Source organism: Mustela nivalis, assembly GCF_964662115.1.
Source record: "Mustela nivalis genome assembly, chromosome: 5".
Lineage (NCBI taxonomy): Eukaryota > Metazoa > Chordata > Mammalia > Carnivora > Mustelidae > Mustela > Mustela nivalis.
The window spans coordinates 139,304,026-139,323,177 of record NC_139024.1 but is presented as its reverse complement, the minus strand read 5'-3'; the positions used below and the strand labels follow the sequence as shown (position 1 = coordinate 139,323,177).

Genomic DNA, 19,152 nt, shown 5'->3' with positions numbered 1-19,152 from the left:
TAATTCAGCTTTCATTCTTGTTATTGGTGTAAGAAAATTTCCTGTTACTTGGATTCAAGATTCATGATTCACTCTTAGTAACTTGTGCATTTTTAGGAATTATCTGGGGTTTTTTCCTTAAGTTATCTGATTTGTTAGTATATGATTCTTTACAACAATCTGTTAATCATACTACATATTTCTGTAGTTAATTTTTATACTGTTTTCTCTTCCATTTCTAATTTTGATTTTTGAGTCTTCTCTCTTTTTTTCCCTTTAGCTACTGTAGTTAAAGTACTGCTAATTTTGTTTCTCTTTTTAGAAAAACTAATCATCAACTTTCAATATTATGTTATTGTTTATTCTAGTCTTTATTTTATTTATTTGTTTTTCTTTGTTCTTTCCTCCCTCTACTAAATCTCAGCTAAGTTTCTTCTTTTTCTAGTTCCCTGTGGTATAATGTTGTTTATTTGAACTTTTTTTCTTAATACCAGCATTTATAGATAAATTTTACTACTGTATCTCCTTTTGCTGCATCCCATAGGTTTTGGAATATTGTGGAGTTTTTCTTTTGTTTGGAGACATATTTTGGTTTGCTGTTTGATTTCTAATTTGGCCCACTGCTTGGGCAGTACTGTATTGTTTAATATTTACATATTAAATATTCAGTATTTTAAAAAGTTTCCTCCAACCCCCATACAGTCAGACATTCTCTTTTACCTTCCAATAAAAACTACAGTTCTTCAACATAAAGTTGCATGACAATGCAAGGGACCTTCCTGAAGCTCCTTTTTTCAAGGGAGGGGGTTTTTGTGAAAAGGGGCATGTCTGTGTTTCTTGTACAAGCATTTGCCCTATTTTTCCACACTCAAATTCATGTTGTGGCTACTAGAAACTTCAACAACTTACTTGCACGAGAGGTCTACAGCCAGAGGGTTTGGAGGAGGGATGATCAGACCAACGGAAGGGACGAGCATGTCCACACCTCCGGGACCGGTCACATACCACTTGCTGCGCTCATTATTGTCCTTCAGGATGCACTCGTCCCCTTTGTGCACGATTTTCTGTAAGGCAAGCGGCCCCGTGTTTTGGCTTTACTCATGAGTGCACATGATTATCTTTTTTTCTCAAAGAAAGAACTAGAGATAAAACTGTACAAACCATTTGAGCTTTTGCCTTATTATTTTTCTTTTTCTATTTTATTTTTTTAAAATAAGCTCCACGCCCATCATGGAGCCCAGCGTGGGGCTTGAACTCACAACAGGGAGAACAAGACCCGGGCTGAAATCAAGAGTCAGATGCTTAACTGACTGAGCCACCCAGGTGGCCCTTATTATTTTTCTTTAAATGAAGATGATCTTTACACATTCCAACAATACTGATGCATTAAACAATGCACAAGAGACTAAAACCTGTCTATAGTGATTTAAGTAAAGTAACTTTCCAAAGAAAACCCAGAGAATCCATTTTTAAAGTGAGAAATCCTTTCGTAAAGCAAAAACTCACCCCACAGCTTTCCTATTTTTGTGAGTTCATATTTTACATATTAGATATACGATGTGGGACTCAATTGGCGCGTGTACTCTCTCTTAAAATTTAGAAGTAAAAACAAGAAATTCTGGCATCAGGTCCCCCAGAAAAACAACTTTCTAAATTAACTCCACCATCAGAACACCTCACTTTCTAAATTAACTCCCTGGCTTCTTGAAAGGGGTACACTTTGAATATGACAACTATCCTCACTGGTAAATGTAACGAGCTTGATATTTACGTATTTCAACCTCTATTTCGACTTCTCCTCTCCATGCAAGTTCTTAAAATATTTCTTCCTGCCAGAATAAACCCCACTGTTTTACAACACTCATCTAAGCAACTGATCATGTTTCTTAAACCCTCCGTAATTCTTGTAAGAAATCAGAGCTGTGGGGGCACCTGGGTGGCTCAGTAGGTTAAAACCTCTGCCTTCGGCTCAGGTCATGATCCCAGGGTCCTGGGATCGAGCCCCACATCGGGCTCTCTGCTCAGAGGGAGCCTGCTTCCTCCTCTCTCTCTGCCTGCCTCTCTGCCTCCTTGTGATCTCTGACAAATAAATAAATAAAATCTTAAAAAAAAAAATCAGAGCTGTGGGAATTACACAAATAATTAGTAAAACCAAGTCATCGTTCCATATAGATGCTTGTAGGTACTGCAGAGCCCACAGAATTGATGTGTTCTGTGATGACAGAAAATCTGCACTGATCGTCACTTCCCCTGCAGCATAATGGTCATATCTCTCATTTCTTTTATGTCAGAAATTAAAAGAGATTTCAAGAAACTTAAAGATTTTAGAATTTAAGATTTAAAGGGTACTCGCAGATAAAGTTTTGCGTATTAGAAGAAGAGAAGTATTAAGACTTAAAATGAATAGTCTAGGGGCACCTGGGTGGCTCAGTCGGTGAAGCATCTGCCTTAGGCTCAGGTCATGATCCCAGGGTCCTGGGAAGCCTCCCCTCCCCTCCCTGCTCAGTGAGGAGTCTGTCCCCCCCACCGCCCCTCTTTCTGCTTCTGCTCCCTCTGGTCTTTCAAAGAAACAAAATCTTTACCAAAAAAAAATTTTTTTTAATTAAAAATAAAATAGCTTAAATACTTAAATAGCTTAAATACTCGCTGTCCTAAAAACTCCGCTAAGGACTCTGGACAGAGCTGCTGCATTTCCACGGCTTGCTGCTTTGTGTATGAAAGAAAGGTATTTAACTGTGCTGCCCACTGAAACCTGGATTAAACTCTCCTCCCTCTATTGGCAAAGCTCTCACTGTAAAGAAAGGGGAAAACTTGGGCTTCACCCCCAAATAACGGTGCCCACCTGATCTTGTTTGTAGTCACAGAGAGCCCTGAGAATAATGGGTTTGTTGCTCCTATAGTCCGGGTTCCGTGGTTTCAGCTGCACGATCTTCTTGGACTTGTTGACCAAGTTCTGTACCTGACGCTTGTATTCGAGGATTTTCTCTCGTTCTTTCTGCAATTGCAAATAAGATCGTATTTTCATCACGCCGATAACTCTGTGAATGTCACAGAAGACCTGTAAGGGACATCAGCCTAGCTGCTACGACATGACAGATGAGACATTGCTCGCGTGGCATGAGCTCCAAAAAGCCACAAACTACCCCCTCCACAGGGACTTTTAGCCACTTCAGAAGCTACAGAGCCAGGAAGTAAGTGGGCTGGAAAGAATGTCATTGTGTGAAAAGCCTAAGGGGCTAGAATTTGAAGCATGCTTTTTCCCAAAGGAACTTCCACATCAAGTAATCAGTATTCTCTCTGTTTTCGTTTGGTGATGGTACCTCTAGCTCCTTGATCTGGTCCAGCAGGCGCTGCAGGGGCATGTTCTTGTCACAGGGGTATTTCTTTCTGATGGAGTCCTGAAGGCCTTTCAGGTAGGCTTCGGTTGACTGGGCCTCTTCAAAGAACTGTTGATGATGAGTGTGACAGTCGTTAAGCGTCTGCCTTCCTCTCAGGTCATGATCCCAGGGTCCTGGGATCGAGCCCTGCCTAAGGCTCCCTGCTCAGCTTCTCCCTCTCCCATACCCCCTGTTTGTGTTCCCTCTCTCACTGTCTCTCTCAGTCAAATAAATAAAATCTTGAGAAAAATAAAGATGATAAATAAAGATGAGCATGATTGCGTATTCACGAAAAGGCACTCAATAAGCAGCAATGTCTAGTATTTCCTACTATTTCCAGTACTTCCAGGTCAAGGACTACCTTTCTGGGGTCTAGTTAACAGGTGGCTTAAGAAACGGTATTAAGTCATGTAACAGTAAGAGCCATCTGAGCAATGGGTGCCCAGGTCACCAATCTATGCTCCTCCAAACTAAAAGCCAATAAGTGGTATTTGTAAAATATTTCCAAGGTTGTTTTCAGGGCTTTTACAAAATACATTCCAAAAAATAAGGTATTAGGACCTAAACGACAATTAAATTACAACTAAGCGTAAAAACCTGAAAGTAGGCAGCATTTTCTTTGAGGTGAACGTCAATGCACTTGGTGATCTGAAGAATCCAGCTCCACTGAGTCTGAAGAGTGTCCATATAGGCCTGAAGCAAGAAAACATCCGCCATCACGTCACCGCGCAGGCATATAAGGACATCCGTCCTTTCACAGGTATGTGACCCCCAGTAAAATCTACAAAACATTTCTTTATCGAATACCCACTCAAGCAAACGTTTTTCTAAAGAGTGAAAACAGAATTTCCCAACAGGGAACTCATGGTATGGTAGTGATTCAACCTAAAAACCAGTTTTAGCAAATAGATACCATTAGGAGTATTGGTCAAAATACTCACTCAAGTGGTATAGCTACTGACTAATCAGAATTAGAGCAGAAACTAGAGGCAGAACTGTCACAGGGTTGCTCCAGGACACCCTGTCCCTATTCTGCTGCTAGATGATGGGTACGTCCGAGGGACCCATGCAGAGGGCTTAAGGGTCTTAAGGCAGTGACTCTCACCAACTGATAGGAAAACACTTTGTTTTGTTCTTTCACAAACCAGTATGGCCATACCAGTTGATGTCATACCAGCTAATGTCAGCCTTGAGCACAGCCCACAGATGGCAGCCTCTGCAGGGCAGAGGTCAGCAAGCCATAGCCCCAGGGCCACATCTGGCCCACTGCCTGCGTTTATAAATAAAGTTTTATTGGAACACAGCCATGTTCCTTTACTTACATATTGTTATGGTTGCTTTCATACTATAATGACAGAGTCACGTAATTTCAACAGAAACCAAATGGTCTGCAAACCTAAAATGTGTATTATTTGGTCCTTTCCAGAAAAGCTTGCCAACCGCCAGTCTAGGGTGTTGATCCCAAAATACATAAAATAAACTCGTCATGGCTTTATGACAGATAAAAATCATTCATCTAGATAGTCTTTTCCAAAAGTTCCCTTTTTTTTCTCTAATAAAAAATATAAATCACATGAAGCCTACCTCAATTTTGTCTGAAGCCGGATGCTGATTGAGGACAAGCTGGTCACTTTCTTGTTTAAGTTTATTGAGCTCTTTTTCCTTAACCTCCAGTTGGCTCATGCGTATCTGTAAATGAGAGAAAAACCGACCCTTCAGAGCAAGTCACCATTAGCCTTCCAGCATTTCTGCCGTATTCAAGGGAAGTCAGAACTGAAAACTGTGCTGTGGAAATGAACAACTCAAAGAATCATGTTACGGTTTCCTCCAGAATCATAGCATTTTTGAGACCAAAGAGAATGTCTGAGGTCACCCAGTACCTGGCAGAGGGCACACTGGTGACATTTCTTGCCCAAATCCACACAGATAACAGAAGTAAAGGGACAGTGACAAGTAACGCAGGGATCTTCTAATTGTGGGTTCTAACCCCCCTCCCACTGTGCTACCCACACTCTGGGATATCGGAATGCCTGGTGACCCTCTCTACGGGCTTCCGGGATGTTAAGCAATGCCCCGCCTCTCTAGAGTCCCTGGAAAGCTTCCAGAAAGGAATGGCTCTCCAAGACCACTTCAGCAGAGGCTGGATTCCAAGTAGCTGATTGGGTTCATCCCCATCCATCCCCAGGCAGGAGCCTCACGTCTACGGCCGGGAGGGGCGAGCTTACAGAGAAGGCCTCCTGCTTCTGGGCGATGTTGGTGTTGCGGTCACTCCAGTCGTACAGAAGCTCCTCCTCCTCGCAGTCATTGATCCACATGATCTCTCGGGACGTGGCCTGGATGATGTTCTGCAGCTGCCGCAGGTGATCCATCCTCTCGAAGGACGCTTTCTGCACGGCAAGTTCAAAAGCAGCGTTAGGGTGACAGCAGGCACGTTAATGGGATTCTCTGCAGATTCCAGAGATTGGTCTGTGTGGTCCCTTTCGCCAAAAAGTAATTTAATTAATTAATTAATTAACCAATTAAATCACATGAACCAATAAAATGTTCAGTGACCCCCTAGTATGTAAAAAAGACCCATCCAAACTTACAACGAACAAGGGAACAATTTTAGATTATTGGAAGAGCCTAATTCAGAAGGATCTTGACCCAGACACTGAGGTTTGGGTTCAATAATTAGTTTCAGATTACAAGGGGAAAATTCAAATCTTAAAAAGATAAATCAAGCTTTTCCTGCCCTCTTCCGTACCCCCAAAATTCAAGGGACGGTCAGCCACGGCCAGACTTAATAGGACACTTGTGTCACTGCTAGTTATACTATTTAAAAAGGATCACCGCCAGGGCACCTGGGTGGCTGTGTCAGTTGAGCGTCCCACTCTTGATTTCAGCTGGGGTCATGATCTCGGGGTCCTGGGATCAAGTCTCGAGTTAGGCTCTGCGGCTTTCTCTCTCTCCTTCTCCCCCTGCCTTTCCCCTGACTCACGCTCTCTCTGTCTCTCTGTCTCTCTCTCTCTCTCTCAAAAATTAAATAAATCTTTAAAATCAATCAATAAATACAAAGGATCACTACCACAAGGAAATACTAAAAAGGTGAAGGTGACACAATAGGGTTAAAAAAAAAAAAAGACAACAGCTCTTCTTCTTACCAGACCAGTGAATTGATTCCCACTTTGTCATAAAATGATGATAATGGGGGCGCCTGGGTGGCTCAGTGGGTTAAGTCTCTGCCTTCAGCTCAGGTCATGATCTCAGGGTCCTGGGATCGAGCCCCGCATCGGGCTCTCTGCTCAGCAGGGAGCCTGCTTCCTCCTCTCTCTCTGCCTGCCTCTCTGCCTACTTGTGATCTCTCTCTCTAATAAATAAATAAAATCTTTTTTAAAAAATGGTGATAATGGTCTAAGAAACCCCTCTCTGGGGAAAATGAGTCTTATTTTTGCTTATACTTCAAAAAAAGGCTGCAAGTCACAAGTGAAAAAGCTTTATTTCCTTAACTCTAAGTACTTAAAATAGGTGCTATCTACGTGACTCTCAACTTACAATAGAACAGCACCGGGTACGGTTTCCAGAAAACAGTCTTCTAACACTCACTTCTCAAGGAAACCGGCCAGGAGACCTGGAAGTAGCATCTCCAGGCACCGTGCATATACCCAGATACCCCCACAGCCGTCAGGTTCCTCTCACCCAGGCGGGCTGCATTTTAATGGAACAGAACCACACTGAACACAGAGACTTCAGAAGTCAGTCAGCTTACCAGCAGGTTTTCATACTCCTCCTCCAACTGGTAGATGGCAGATTTCTCCCGCTAGAAGGCAAACAGTGAGTAATTATTTAATTCCCCTTGTGGGTGTGTATACCAACCGCAGCCCTTCTGAACCTCCCTTTTGTCAGATAATGACTTCAGATCACTCGGTAGAAAGAAGTGTTTGCTCTATAGAAACGTTTACCCACAGGGACCTTTTCCCGGTCGGACTTGAAGGCAACCCTCTCCCTGCGCTGGCCCGGTGGTACCATCTCCACAAAGTAGAGGGTCGATCACTGTCACTTGAGGACTCACTTGTTGAAAAATGTTAAGTGTGACAATATAATTTAGAACTCCCCAGATCTTAGAGAAAAGAGGGAGAAATTTGGTCAGAGACTTAGGGGGACAAAAGTAAGGGGAGAAAAAAAAGGCAGTACAAGTGAGCATGAGTATCTCTGATCAAAGTAAAAAAAAAACAAGAGGGATTTAAAAGCATGGAGACCTGGGTAGGAACCAGGCACTAAAAACCAGGTGATTATAAAAACTTTAAAAAAAAAAGGTTGGGGGGAGTGTGCACCTGGGTGGCTCAGTTGGTTAACCACTGCCCTCAGCTAAGGTCATGATCCCAGGGTCCTAGGATCGAGTCCTTGCTTGGCAGGGAGCCTACTTCTCTCTCCACCTCTGCCTGGCACTTTGCCTGCTTGTGCACCCTGCCCTCTCTCTCTCTCTGGGACAAATAAATAAATAAATAAATTCTTTTTTTAAAATGATAAAAAAAAAAATAAAAACCAGGTGATTATTTCATGATGCAATTCTTGACCCAGCTTCAAGGAAGAGTGTCGGTAAGAGACATATAAGAAAGGATTTGCCAAGCCCACAAAACTCTACAATTGCTGTGCTCTATTTGAAGAGATGCTCTGCTTGCTGAAAATAACAAACAAAAAATCCCACCATCCCCCCCCACCTCAAAAACACTCATCTACAAACTATGCACAAAACCACGTGGGTACGCCTTTTGCCTTTTGCTTACGTCTTCCTTAAGAGTTAACACAATCTCTACTAGGTCTACCCGAGTCCACTTCCCCATTTATGAAATGGGATTTTTAGAAATTTCCAGTCCATTGGGGAAGCCATCTTAGGCTAATGTCTCAGCCAAAAATGCCCAGGATTGAGGAACGACACAATGCTTTTCCAAGACTCGACAACTGAAACATCTCCAAGTACCAGGTCGGCTTTGATCTTGTCCAGCTGCCAGCGGTAGTCCCCGATGGCGTTGTGGATGCTCCTGTGGCTGTCGATGTGCTGCTCCACGGAGGCCAGGTCCACGCCCCAGGCCACCATGTCCATCTCCGCCTGCCGGGGGAAAGAGAGCGTGCCTTCATGCCCGAAGCTTTGTGTCCAACTCACCCTACCCCTCGCATCAGGGGTCCGAGCACCAAGGGACATATATAACTCCCATTCCGATAAAACCGAAGATGTATATATTCAGTATTTTCGAAACCAAAAAAAAATTGTGTAAAGGCTTGGAACTCTCCAACAGAGAACGGGGCTGGCCCAATACTCCCCCCCACTTGTTGAACCCCAGCGCAACACAGCTGAAGAGAAGATGATGGAGGAACGAGATTCCTGAAAGCTACATCATGTCCTCTGGGGGGGGGGGGGGGGACAAAAAAATCTACCTTTGTATAAGCGGGGTGTGTGTGTGTGTATGTGTGTGTAATAGGTGTGCATATCTATGTATGACACATTAGAAATTACTGACAGAAGTTTCTATACTCAGTCATTTTCAACCGTGAGATAGTTCATTAAGCTTAGTCATGTACTATGTCCCAAGCTAAACAGCCTACCTAAACATATTTTGCATTGTTTATTCCCTTAAATTGTTTTGATCCCTGTAATTGTCAACGCTTTAAATTCAGTGTTTACCATTATCTTTCAGGATCCCGAACTCTCTGTAGCCCATTTCAAAGAGAAGTTGCTACAGAGCATACTCAAAGCTCATTTCAATTAACGCTGGCAATATTAAGATAGTGGGCGTATGTGAACTCTTTAAAAATTAAATCTAATTCCCTTTCCAATTTGAGTCTCCCCTACTTTGAATTTAAGAACATCCAATAATAAGAATCAAGCATTCTGGTCCACAAGTCTATCAGCTCATCTGTCTTTCGCATGAGCTCATGTAAATTTCCAAATCACCTGTGTCATCTCTTAGACATGCCAAGGGCAAACATTCCAGTCTGGTATTGCGGCAAGAACATAACACACATTGTTCTAAGCCACATCCATGTCCTAATACACTTGGCAAGCCTTCAGAGAGGGGAGCCATTTCAGCCAGACTGCCGAAAGTTACCTAGGACTTCGACCTTTCTCTTCCTCGGCTCACTGGGGCTTTAAAGCAGAAACAGGTGAGTGCACTTGGGAAGTTAATGAGATGACCAGGCTCCCGTGCCCGCCCCTCATTACCAGCCAGGGGTGCAGTATCTGACCCATCCATCAGCAGAAGCACAAATCAGGGAAACAGAACAAAAGCCTGGCACAGGAGATGTGTGACTGCCTACAGATCATGACGAGGGACACTGCTCCCTTATCAGCTGGCCTGGCCTGCAGCTCAGTCCCTCGGGGGAGTGAGAAAGAATGCTGGCTATGCTTGGGGGAAGAAGGATAAGAGGGAAAGGGCCCCAGAGAATCCCAGAGCAAACGGGCAGGAAGTGATCGAACAAGTTTTAGTTCCCTTGAAACCCTGGAGGCCAGCTGATCTGAAGAGCTTCGCTCATGAATTGCACCTATTAAAAAACACTCCCCTACCTGACACAAAACTGAGTCCAGGAGACGAGGCCATTTTTAGGTTTGCCAAAACTTAAAAAATTCTGAGCCTTCGCAACAAGGGAGTGTCACAAACCTACACCCAACATGCAGGCAGAAAATGACCAATTATGAGCTGTCCTTTCATGTAACTGTCATACTGACTAAGAAGAAATTAAGGGACTGGATGTTTCCTAAGTAATTCGGTTCAAAGGTGGTCTCACCTAACATCACCTACGTACAACGTAGTTTAAGCCCCATCAGCTCTGCCAAGCCTTCTTTTCAGGGTTCCCTTTCTTCCCCAGGGACTGGAGCACCACCCCTCCCCCAGCCCTATCTGCTCAGGATTTTATTACAGCTCAAATAGCAATTAACCCTGCATGCTCTGGATAGAAATGTGGCGTGTGGGCGTCCATGTTTTCATCAATAATATCCACTTTCAAGAATTTCTGAACACTCACTTTCTGGTATGGTGCCAGTACATATAGAGAGTTCTAGAAATGTGTGTTCAAAGATCAAAAGGGAATATGAAAACTAGGACTCTAGTCTGGTTTCTGGGATTACAATGGACTTTTCTCTTCTAGAAGCCCTACTTTCTGTGATAGTGCCGCACCGTCTTTGTAACACGGAGTGGGAAGCTTAACTAACTGAATGAATGAACATGTAGACTCATAAACCCACTTAGGAAAGAATACATCCCCCCAAATCTCGAGTGGCTGCAAACTTTAGAACCGCTACTCAACTGGGCTGACGACAAACAGTAAGACTAATGCTTCTTACGACCATGACCGCATGGCACCACAAATGGTGTCTGTCCGATCAATCAACCTAACACATCCCCCATCTCCAGAGAAGGGTGGCTGATTGGCAGGCAGTTGGCATGATACAATTCCCAGCGACGAGATTAAGGCATATTTCTAATGCCACCTGTTCATTAAAGGGCAAAATGACCACATAAAACAACAAAACAATAATTAGCAGGGGAAACACTTTGTAGAAACTGCCATGGCGGGGAAAGGCTCAGCATAGACTCCGGTCGCCATGATTTCGCTCACCTCCCACACCTGTGCCGTAAGGGTTGCCCAAGAACAACCGACACCTCAAAAATATAAGGGAAGCAACCGATGAGCCCAAACCAGAATATCCGGTTTTACCGTTTCCAGCTCTGGATTTACCATTTTAAATGCATTTCCACAACACGTTTTTTTAAGTACTCACACAGATGAGGTCACCTACCATTCAGATAGAACAATGAGGTTTTTTGGTGCATAAAGGCCAACACATTTTCAGGTTGTGAATTGTAAAAGCTAGACATTCAAAATCTACTAATTAAATTATACCTAAGTGTTAACCTATGAGAGAAGTTTTGACCAGAAAACCATGAGGCTCCTTCCCCAAGCCACAAAAGAGGGGGGAAAAAAAAATGTCAGAAGTTTGATTTATTTCAAAATAGAAGCCTTCAATTTAAATTGTACACAAGGCCGGGCACCTGGGAGGCTCAGTCGATTAGGCATCCGACTCTTGATTTTGGCTCAGGTCATGATCTCAGGGTTGTGAGATCAAGCCCCACATTGGGCTCCACACTGAACATGGAGCCTGCCTCGGATTCTCAATCTTTCTCTCTTTTCCTCTATCCCTCCCCAACTTGTTCGTGAGTGCACCACTCTCTCTCTCTAAAAAGTAAAAAATTACAAATAAGTTATATATGAGGAAACTACGGAAAATACCAGGTTTCCGCCGCTGGCTGAAATCCCAGACCACTCTGTGGCCAGACCGCAGGGGCTGAGCCTGCCACGTTCTATACCTCTGCCCCACTCAGGCTTGCTTGGAACATTCGAGAACCAACCTCATCAGGAAGGTGCTTACCCTCTGCTGCCTCATCCACCCCAGACATTCGCTGGTGACGCGCTTGGTGAATTCATCCCAGCCAGAGCCACTCTGACAGGTGTACCCTCCACCACCCTTGGAGCTGGCCCTTCGGACTCGAGGGGCGCTGATGGCTTTATAAAGGGCTCGCATCTGCTCCTGGAGCTGCAGCAGTCTGAAAAGAAAGGAAAACAATCACACTGTTGCAGGAAAACTGCCTATGGGCCCATGTTCTAGGCAAACGCCCCCCTTTCTGAGTCTCCTTCATTGCCAGGATGGAGGTCACAAATGTTGGATTTGGAGAATTCTTTACCATCTGACTTGAATTGCAATCCCATATGAAAACCTCACTACTGTGATTGTCAGAGCCTGAAACATCAGGGCAAGTGTAGCTGGCTTTGCCTAACCTGGTAGCAACCTCGGCTTTCCCCCCTAAATTTCACCCTGGGAATTTGCCTCGTATCCTGGGCCCCACGTACCATGACAACAAAATCAAGACAACCCGTTTCTGCTTTAAACTGCTTTTCCAACTCTACAGGTCTCATTTTTGTACACATGAAACTGAGCCTGACTTGGTATTGGACCCTTGAAAGGCAAATGCTGTGCCAAAGGCCATTGCTGCTCCCCAGATGGAAGTCCAGCGAACATCACAGAACAAATTCAACCCTTCAACACAAGCCAGCTCCTTTGGGCGGGTCTGTCTGATTCTTTTCATGGCAGCCACATAAGATGGAGGCAGTGAGTGCTGTCCATCTGTACAGAGTAGCTACGGAACAGCAAGGCAAGGGAGCCCTCCCCCTAGAATAGCTGTGCTCCCTTCACGGGATCGAGCAAAAGTGGGTTTATGACGCCTGCATTTAGGCTCTGGGGTAAAGGCAACACCTTTTCTGATAAGCATCACACGGCTGGCCCATCTGTCGCATCTCTCTGATCAAGCTATCGGTAATTTCCATCTGATCATTGGCCTGGGCGAAACACTCATCCAGTTCTCTGCTCCGAGCCAGCTGTATTCCATCTCCGTATTTCAGCTCCTAAAGGAAAGAATTCACATGAAGGAAACATGTAGAGAGACAGCTTCACGGGTGTTCACACTAGAGCAGAAAATGCTGGAGAGAGAAGCTTCACTTTTGTTAATGGCAGCAAAAGCGTCTGCTGTGAACTTAACAAACACTGTGAGTTTCCATTTTGCATGTGACTGCAAAGAATTCCTGCCTGGAAATTACCTTATTAAATTGAGAGAGGTAGGTAAATTCAGGAGGATTCATGAAGCAAAATTTGTGGACTGTATTTTAAATTTTTACTAGGCTTTTAAAAGTGTATTTATGGAGCAGTGAGTTTTCCCTTTCTTCAATGTGTTAAATGCTATCTTTCCTGTTTACAAACAACATTCGGCCAATGGGAATTTCACTGGGGTAAGAACATAGTACTATTATGCTAGATAAGGTCTTTTACACACGAACTGCGATTTTCCTCCATCTTATGGGAACAAAGTTTTTCCGTTCTTAATAAGGAAGCTACTGGGGCACCTGGGGGGCTTAGTGGGTTGAACCTCTGCCTTCAGCTCAGGTCATGATCTCAGGGTCCTGGGATCAAGCCCCGCATAGGGCTCTCTGCTCCGCAGGGAGCCTGCCTCCCCCTCTCTCTCTGCCTGCCTCTCTGCCTACTTGTGATTTTTGTCTGTCAAATAAATAAGTAAAATCTTAAAAAAAAAAAAAAAAAAGGGAGCCTATCTAATTCATTATCTTGGGCCAATCAATCTCCTGCTTCTGATGACACGTGACCCTTATGTGAGATGTCACCTTTGGGGGAGGGGTGATGGGCACATGAGAAGTGCTCTGTACTATTTTTACAACTTCTTGTGAGGCTATCAATACTTTCTAATTAAAAATTGTTTTAGAAAAGGAAACCACCCTCTTTTCCCATGCAAAAGCCTGCTGCCACAGGGCCATATAGGAGCTTTCCCTGGAATTTTACATTTGCTGCTTTCATCGGGCTTCAGCCAAATAAACCTTCTTTCTCTTAACAGAAATGGCAGCAAACACACTACATTTCCCTGACGTTATTCCACTTCCGTGCACAGAAATAAAAATACACTGAGAACGTGATGCCATGTAAATTTCCGAAACCACATGGAAAGCGTTTCCATAGCCACTACACCTCGTGTCCAGGTCTGGGGCGTGCACGTGTTCAGTCTGAGTCGCAGGAGCTTCCCGTTTTGCTCCAGGTAAAGGAACCACAGCTCTGTGAGAAGGAGTGCGTTGCAAGTCAGAGACTTGAAACGACCCGAACTAGAACCAAGCTCATTTGCCGAGTCCCAAATATCCTTTTACAGGGAGGGACTAAAGTGAAGTTATTTTTTTAACTGGGTGAAATAGACCAGAATCCACCCCAAATCTCCAAAATTGAGAAATTGGAACATTAAGATATTCTCCAAACAGAACCTTGCAAATTCACTTGGTTAAAATCCTTCTTTATATTTATTTAACAGGGGTACTTTGTGATGGGCCAGATTCCCGGTCCGCATCGGGGAGGCTAGAACTCAGTCTCTTCACAGGGATGTGCAATAAATCAGGGGCAGGAGAGAGAAGGGGTCTATGGCCTCACCACTCTCTAGTCTAGTTTTAGCAAATTTGAATGCTAGCTACAGTGTTTCAAAATAGAAACTTGACTCATACAACCTCACAGTGTCCAGGATTTCTAAGCCTGTTTCAATGAGAATCTAAGCTAATACCCAGAAATACTGGGAGGTTTTTGTTAAATGCTACCATTTTCCTCAATTTTCAATTGCATTTTCTTTTTTTCCCTTTCTTTCTTTCTTCCTTCCTTTTTCTCTCATTTTTCTTCCTTCCTTCCTTTCCTTGTTTCTCAAACAGAATTGTTCTCACAATATGGTAATTTTTCCTAAAGAAAAAAACTAACTTCTTAAATTGGTGGTGTACAACATAAACCCACAAGATACACAAGTCAGGCTGCATTCCTAGGAAGAGAAAGTGCTACAATAATCACACAAACAATAATAAATGAGGAGCTGTTGCAAAGCCAAAAGGGTGGGCATCTGTGTAAATATTTGCTGGGGGAAACCCTGCGAGCCCTGGTTTCCATTGTTAAACCAACATCGCCACTAGGTTACGAAGATACACACCCCTCTCTAGTCCGCTTAGAAAAAGATAATCTCTAAACCCTAAGTATGAGAAGGAGGGTCGTGAGTGAGGAAGCACAGGTCAGGAGGATAAGGCGACGCTAACGGAGAACAAAGCGAGATGTGGCCAATGGAGCGGGACAAGCAAGCTCACCGGCTGCACGATCAGCTCTGCCCGCATCAGGCAGTCCGAGCAGTTCTGGAGAAGCTCCTGGATGGTGTTCTGGTTCTGGTGCCTGGACATCGTCCCGGTTTGACTGATGAAGCAAACACAAAAAAGCAGGCATGAATTTTTTTTTCCAGTTTCAAAACAATTTCAAACTTTCAGAAAAGTTGCAAAAATGCAACAAAAACACTCCTATAGACCCTTCAGCCAGAAATGCTAACATGTTTCCTGTATCCTCCTCTTCCGTCTCTGCAGGTGTATTTACCTATAGATACCCACGCTTGTCTGAACCACTTGAAGATCATCATAAGCTTTTATGCCAAAATATTTCAGCATATGTTTCCTAAGAATAAAGACTTTCTATTACATAACCACAGTAGAATTATCAAAATCAGGACATTTAAAACTGAATATGATTGGCTAATCTATAGAACATTTTTTAATTTTACTAACTAGCCTAATAATTACTAAAGTTTTTTTTTTCCAGGTCTAAGATCCAACCCAGAAATAGTCCCTTGAGTTGTAAAAACACATTTCTAGCAGATTATCTATCACCTTTCCCACTTCATCCCCCAATAATCCACAATGAGGATTATCTGCACAAGCCCCTCCAAGGAAAGACCTCAACGGATCAGACCCAGAGTATGAGAGTTTCACTGGCCAGTCTGGCTGAGGAAAACAGCTAGAGGCACGAGACGAGCTTATTCTAAAGAAGTATTTTCTGCTATCACAAGGAGACAATAATGATAAAGAAATATGGTGTCAGGAAAGTGAAGGGAAATGTAAACAACTCTAATACAAACACAAGCCACTTTTCCTTCCAAGATGGCCCTATGGAATATTCTTCTCTACAAGGACAATCACCCAAATGTACCTCTCAAATGAAATCCTCTTTTTTAAAGATTTTGTTTGAGACAGAGTGGGAGAGAGAATGAGCAGGGTAGAAGGGACAGAAGGAGACGGAGAAGCAGACTCCCCGCTGAGCAGGGAGCGGACGCGGGATTCGATTCCAGGACCCCAAGATCATGATCTGAGCCAAAGGCAGGTGCTTAACAGAGAAAGCCACCCAGGTGTGTCCCCAAAACACTTTTCTGGTAGATGCATTCAGAAATCTTAAAAGAAAGGTGGTGAAATGTAGATGTACCATATTTTAAAGAAAGAGATGCCAGGAATGTAATGTGTTTCAGATAGAAGTCAAAAGAAAAGGTATGATAAAAATAGTCCTGCTTGGTCATTTGCCGGGATACTCTAAATCATGGCACAGCCTCCTATAGCTTAGCTTAAGAGAGATTTAAAACATGTTGAATTATGGTTTAAATGTTCAGGAAAAGGTCTCCCAAATGCGTTGCAAGAAGCCTGAGTCCCTCACAGGGCCTTGGAGGCACCCAGGCCCCTTGGACAGGGCAAGCCTACACCTGCAGAAAAAAACTGTTCGACGCCTGTTTGATGCATTCACTTTCTCCTACAAGTGTGTGTACCTGGGGGTTGGGGTGTGTGTCTGTGTGTGCTGTAAAGAAAGATTTTCACTGTTTAATAAAAGGGGGGTGTTGTAAAATCCAGGCTATACTATTATGCACAGATGGGGTGAAATCGCAAGAAATTTCTTCCATGGCCCTGATTCTGCATCTTTTCACACTGGAGAAGCACTAGCTTTCCCTGCCACTTCTTTGCCATCCCTCCCTGCAAGCGAGGCTCCTACAAGCCAGCACTAGCTGACGTATGTGGGTGAGGACCCAAGCTCTCCCTGGGAACCACTCCTGGGTGATGACACCGCTGGTCCAGGCAGGCCCGGGCAGAGTGCAGCCCGGACCGCCCACCCATCAAAACCAGCGCGCCCCACCCCTCACCCCCCGTGAATGCAGCCTTCTCTTCCTTCCATGCTGAATGATACAGGAAATCTGGCACATTACATCGCTGAGATGTAAGCAGGACTCCACCAGTTGTCAAAACTTGCACAAAATTCCAATCGCCTTAGAATCACAGGAAAGAAATTCAAGAGACAAAGGGAAAAAAAAAAAAAACTGGGAAATACAGAAAGCTCATTTAGAACCCAAGGATGGAAAAGGAAATCAGGAAGGTCCTGTGTAATTATCTTTGTTTTCTCTCTTGAACAGGGATGAGAGTACCTTTGTTTGGAAGCATTTTCAGCGATCCTGTTCACAAAGTGATTCCCACAAAGAAAGCCAGTCCCCAGCTTACAAATGAAAGGGCTCTCTCTTCGGGCAATGGAAAGTCAGAGTCCCTTAAAAGACTTAATAACTTGTGCTGTTGTAAAAAGTATCGCAAACTGGGTGAAGGGTCCAGGAAAATTCTCCAGTAGCTTTACGAATTTTCTGTAAATGTGAAATCATTCCAAAATAAAAATGTATTTAAAAAAGAGGGGGGGGGGGCGCCTGCGTGGCTCAGTGGGTTAAAGCCTCTGCCTTCGGCTCAGGTCATGATCCCAGGGTCCTGGGATCGAGCCCCAATTCGGGCTCTCTGCTCAGCAGGGAGCCTGCTTCCTTCTCTCTCTCTGCCTGCCTCTCTGCCTATTTGTGATCTCTGCCTGTCAAATAAATAAATAAAATCTTAAAAGAAAGAGAGAGAGAAAGGCAGGGAGGCCAACTCAGCTGTGAATGAAGGGACCACAGTGTACATACAAGTCTTTTGAAGGGTGAGTTTATGACACTCAATTCTAAGTTCACTTGACAAAATATAAAACTCACCAGCTTCTTCAAAACCAATTATTAGTTACATGACACAAAAGTGAACTGTATCCAGCAAAAAGGGAGGTGAGGAAGTTATATGTTGGCTTAAAATACTGATGGACTTTGTATATTTTTTTGGTTCCCTCCTACTTTTAGAAGACATTTGTCTGGACAGCAGTGGACATCTCTATAAATTAAGAAGCCATCTTCACTGCTTCCTCTCCCCTGCACACATCTGAATTTAAATTAAAACAACAACAACAACAAAAAGCCCCAGGTAACTTCATGCTGCTAATAATTCTCAAAAAAAGGTCTTCACACTTTGCTAAAGGACCTGCCTATGTTCACCACACATGCCCTAGATAGCCACTAAAACCCCATATGTGTCGCTTGGCAATTAAGTGAATACACTGACAACTATACAGCAAGAGAAATGCATGAAAATCGAATCTTTTTAAGGGTCAACAAAAAAGGAAAAGCTAAGTGTCAGAACAACGTAACAGAGATTCTTTGGCCTTGCTGTTTGTCTATAGGAAAAATATGACCTAATTATCCAAGTTCCATCTGACACACTACTTCTCAAGACTTTGCCTGGCTCTTAAAGCAAGACCTACACATTCCCTCTTTAATCTGTTAAGACTCTCACTTCGGTCCGACGTGTGGCCCAGAACAACCTTTTGAAACAGAGCTAGGTGAGAAAGGGAACTGGGTGTACGCTTTTTCCCATAGGTCAGTCTGTCAACAGGAGACAAAGGGAGGGAGACTTGGACCCATGGAGGTTTGGTGACTAGGGAAAAGAGAATCCACTTTCCTGTTCTGTTTGAGGGTCTCTGGCCTAAGGGAATATCCCCATAGAAATGGATCTACTGAAATCAAGGAGGAAGGGCAGGCAAAAAGACTGTGACTCATGGAGTGGGTCTGGCATCAGGCCCCTGACTTTGTGCGGTGCAGGATTCTTCAGCAGGAGAGCCGGGAGGGCTGGCTTCGGGGAACATGTGTGTTTTTTTTATAGTTATGCGCCCTTCACAACTTTTTGAGTCAAATCATATTTTGTATTGATCACATAACAATTCTGGAACTTTTTTTCTTTTAACATCAGAAATGTCTAGACCTGGGTTTTCTCATCCACTAGGCAAGATGATACCTAAGATTTCTTTAGTTCACTCTTCTGTAACTGTTCCATAAAACTACCAAATGAACTCCTTCCTACCGAGAATATTGTACACGTTTGTTCTGTCTCATGGCAGGGAAGTTTCCTCTTAAGTTCATCCAGGGATTGGGAAAATGCACAATTCTAGCATAGGTGAAGAAATAATTTTTAAATAAATGTACTTATTTAACAAGCATGGAAAGATTTTAAAAATACCTGGCCGGAAAGAACTTTTCACTACGGGTACATA

General features: G+C 43.6%; 1 protein-coding gene across 3 annotated transcripts in view; it reads right to left on the bottom strand.

Moving 5' to 3' along the window:
• The window catches only part of DSP (desmoplakin), a gene marked incomplete at its 5' end in the record, with an annotated part of 45,541 nt that overhangs the window by 17,453 nt on the left and 8,936 nt on the right, over positions 1-19,152 (bottom strand). For all 3 annotated transcript variants that reach the window (XM_082729824.1, XM_082729826.1, XM_082729825.1), the window contains 11 exons: positions 889-1,043; positions 2,822-2,974; positions 3,300-3,425; positions 3,954-4,049; positions 4,941-5,045; positions 5,582-5,743; positions 7,105-7,155; positions 8,317-8,445; positions 11,761-11,935; positions 12,643-12,791; positions 15,054-15,156. In XM_082729824.1, the coding sequence (XP_082585950.1) occupies positions 889-1,043; positions 2,822-2,974; positions 3,300-3,425; positions 3,954-4,049; positions 4,941-5,045; positions 5,582-5,743; positions 7,105-7,155; positions 8,317-8,445; positions 11,761-11,935; positions 12,643-12,791; positions 15,054-15,156 (1,404 nt within the window). The remainder of the gene's footprint in view (positions 1-888; positions 1,044-2,821; positions 2,975-3,299; positions 3,426-3,953; positions 4,050-4,940; positions 5,046-5,581; positions 5,744-7,104; positions 7,156-8,316; positions 8,446-11,760; positions 11,936-12,642; positions 12,792-15,053; positions 15,157-19,152) is intronic.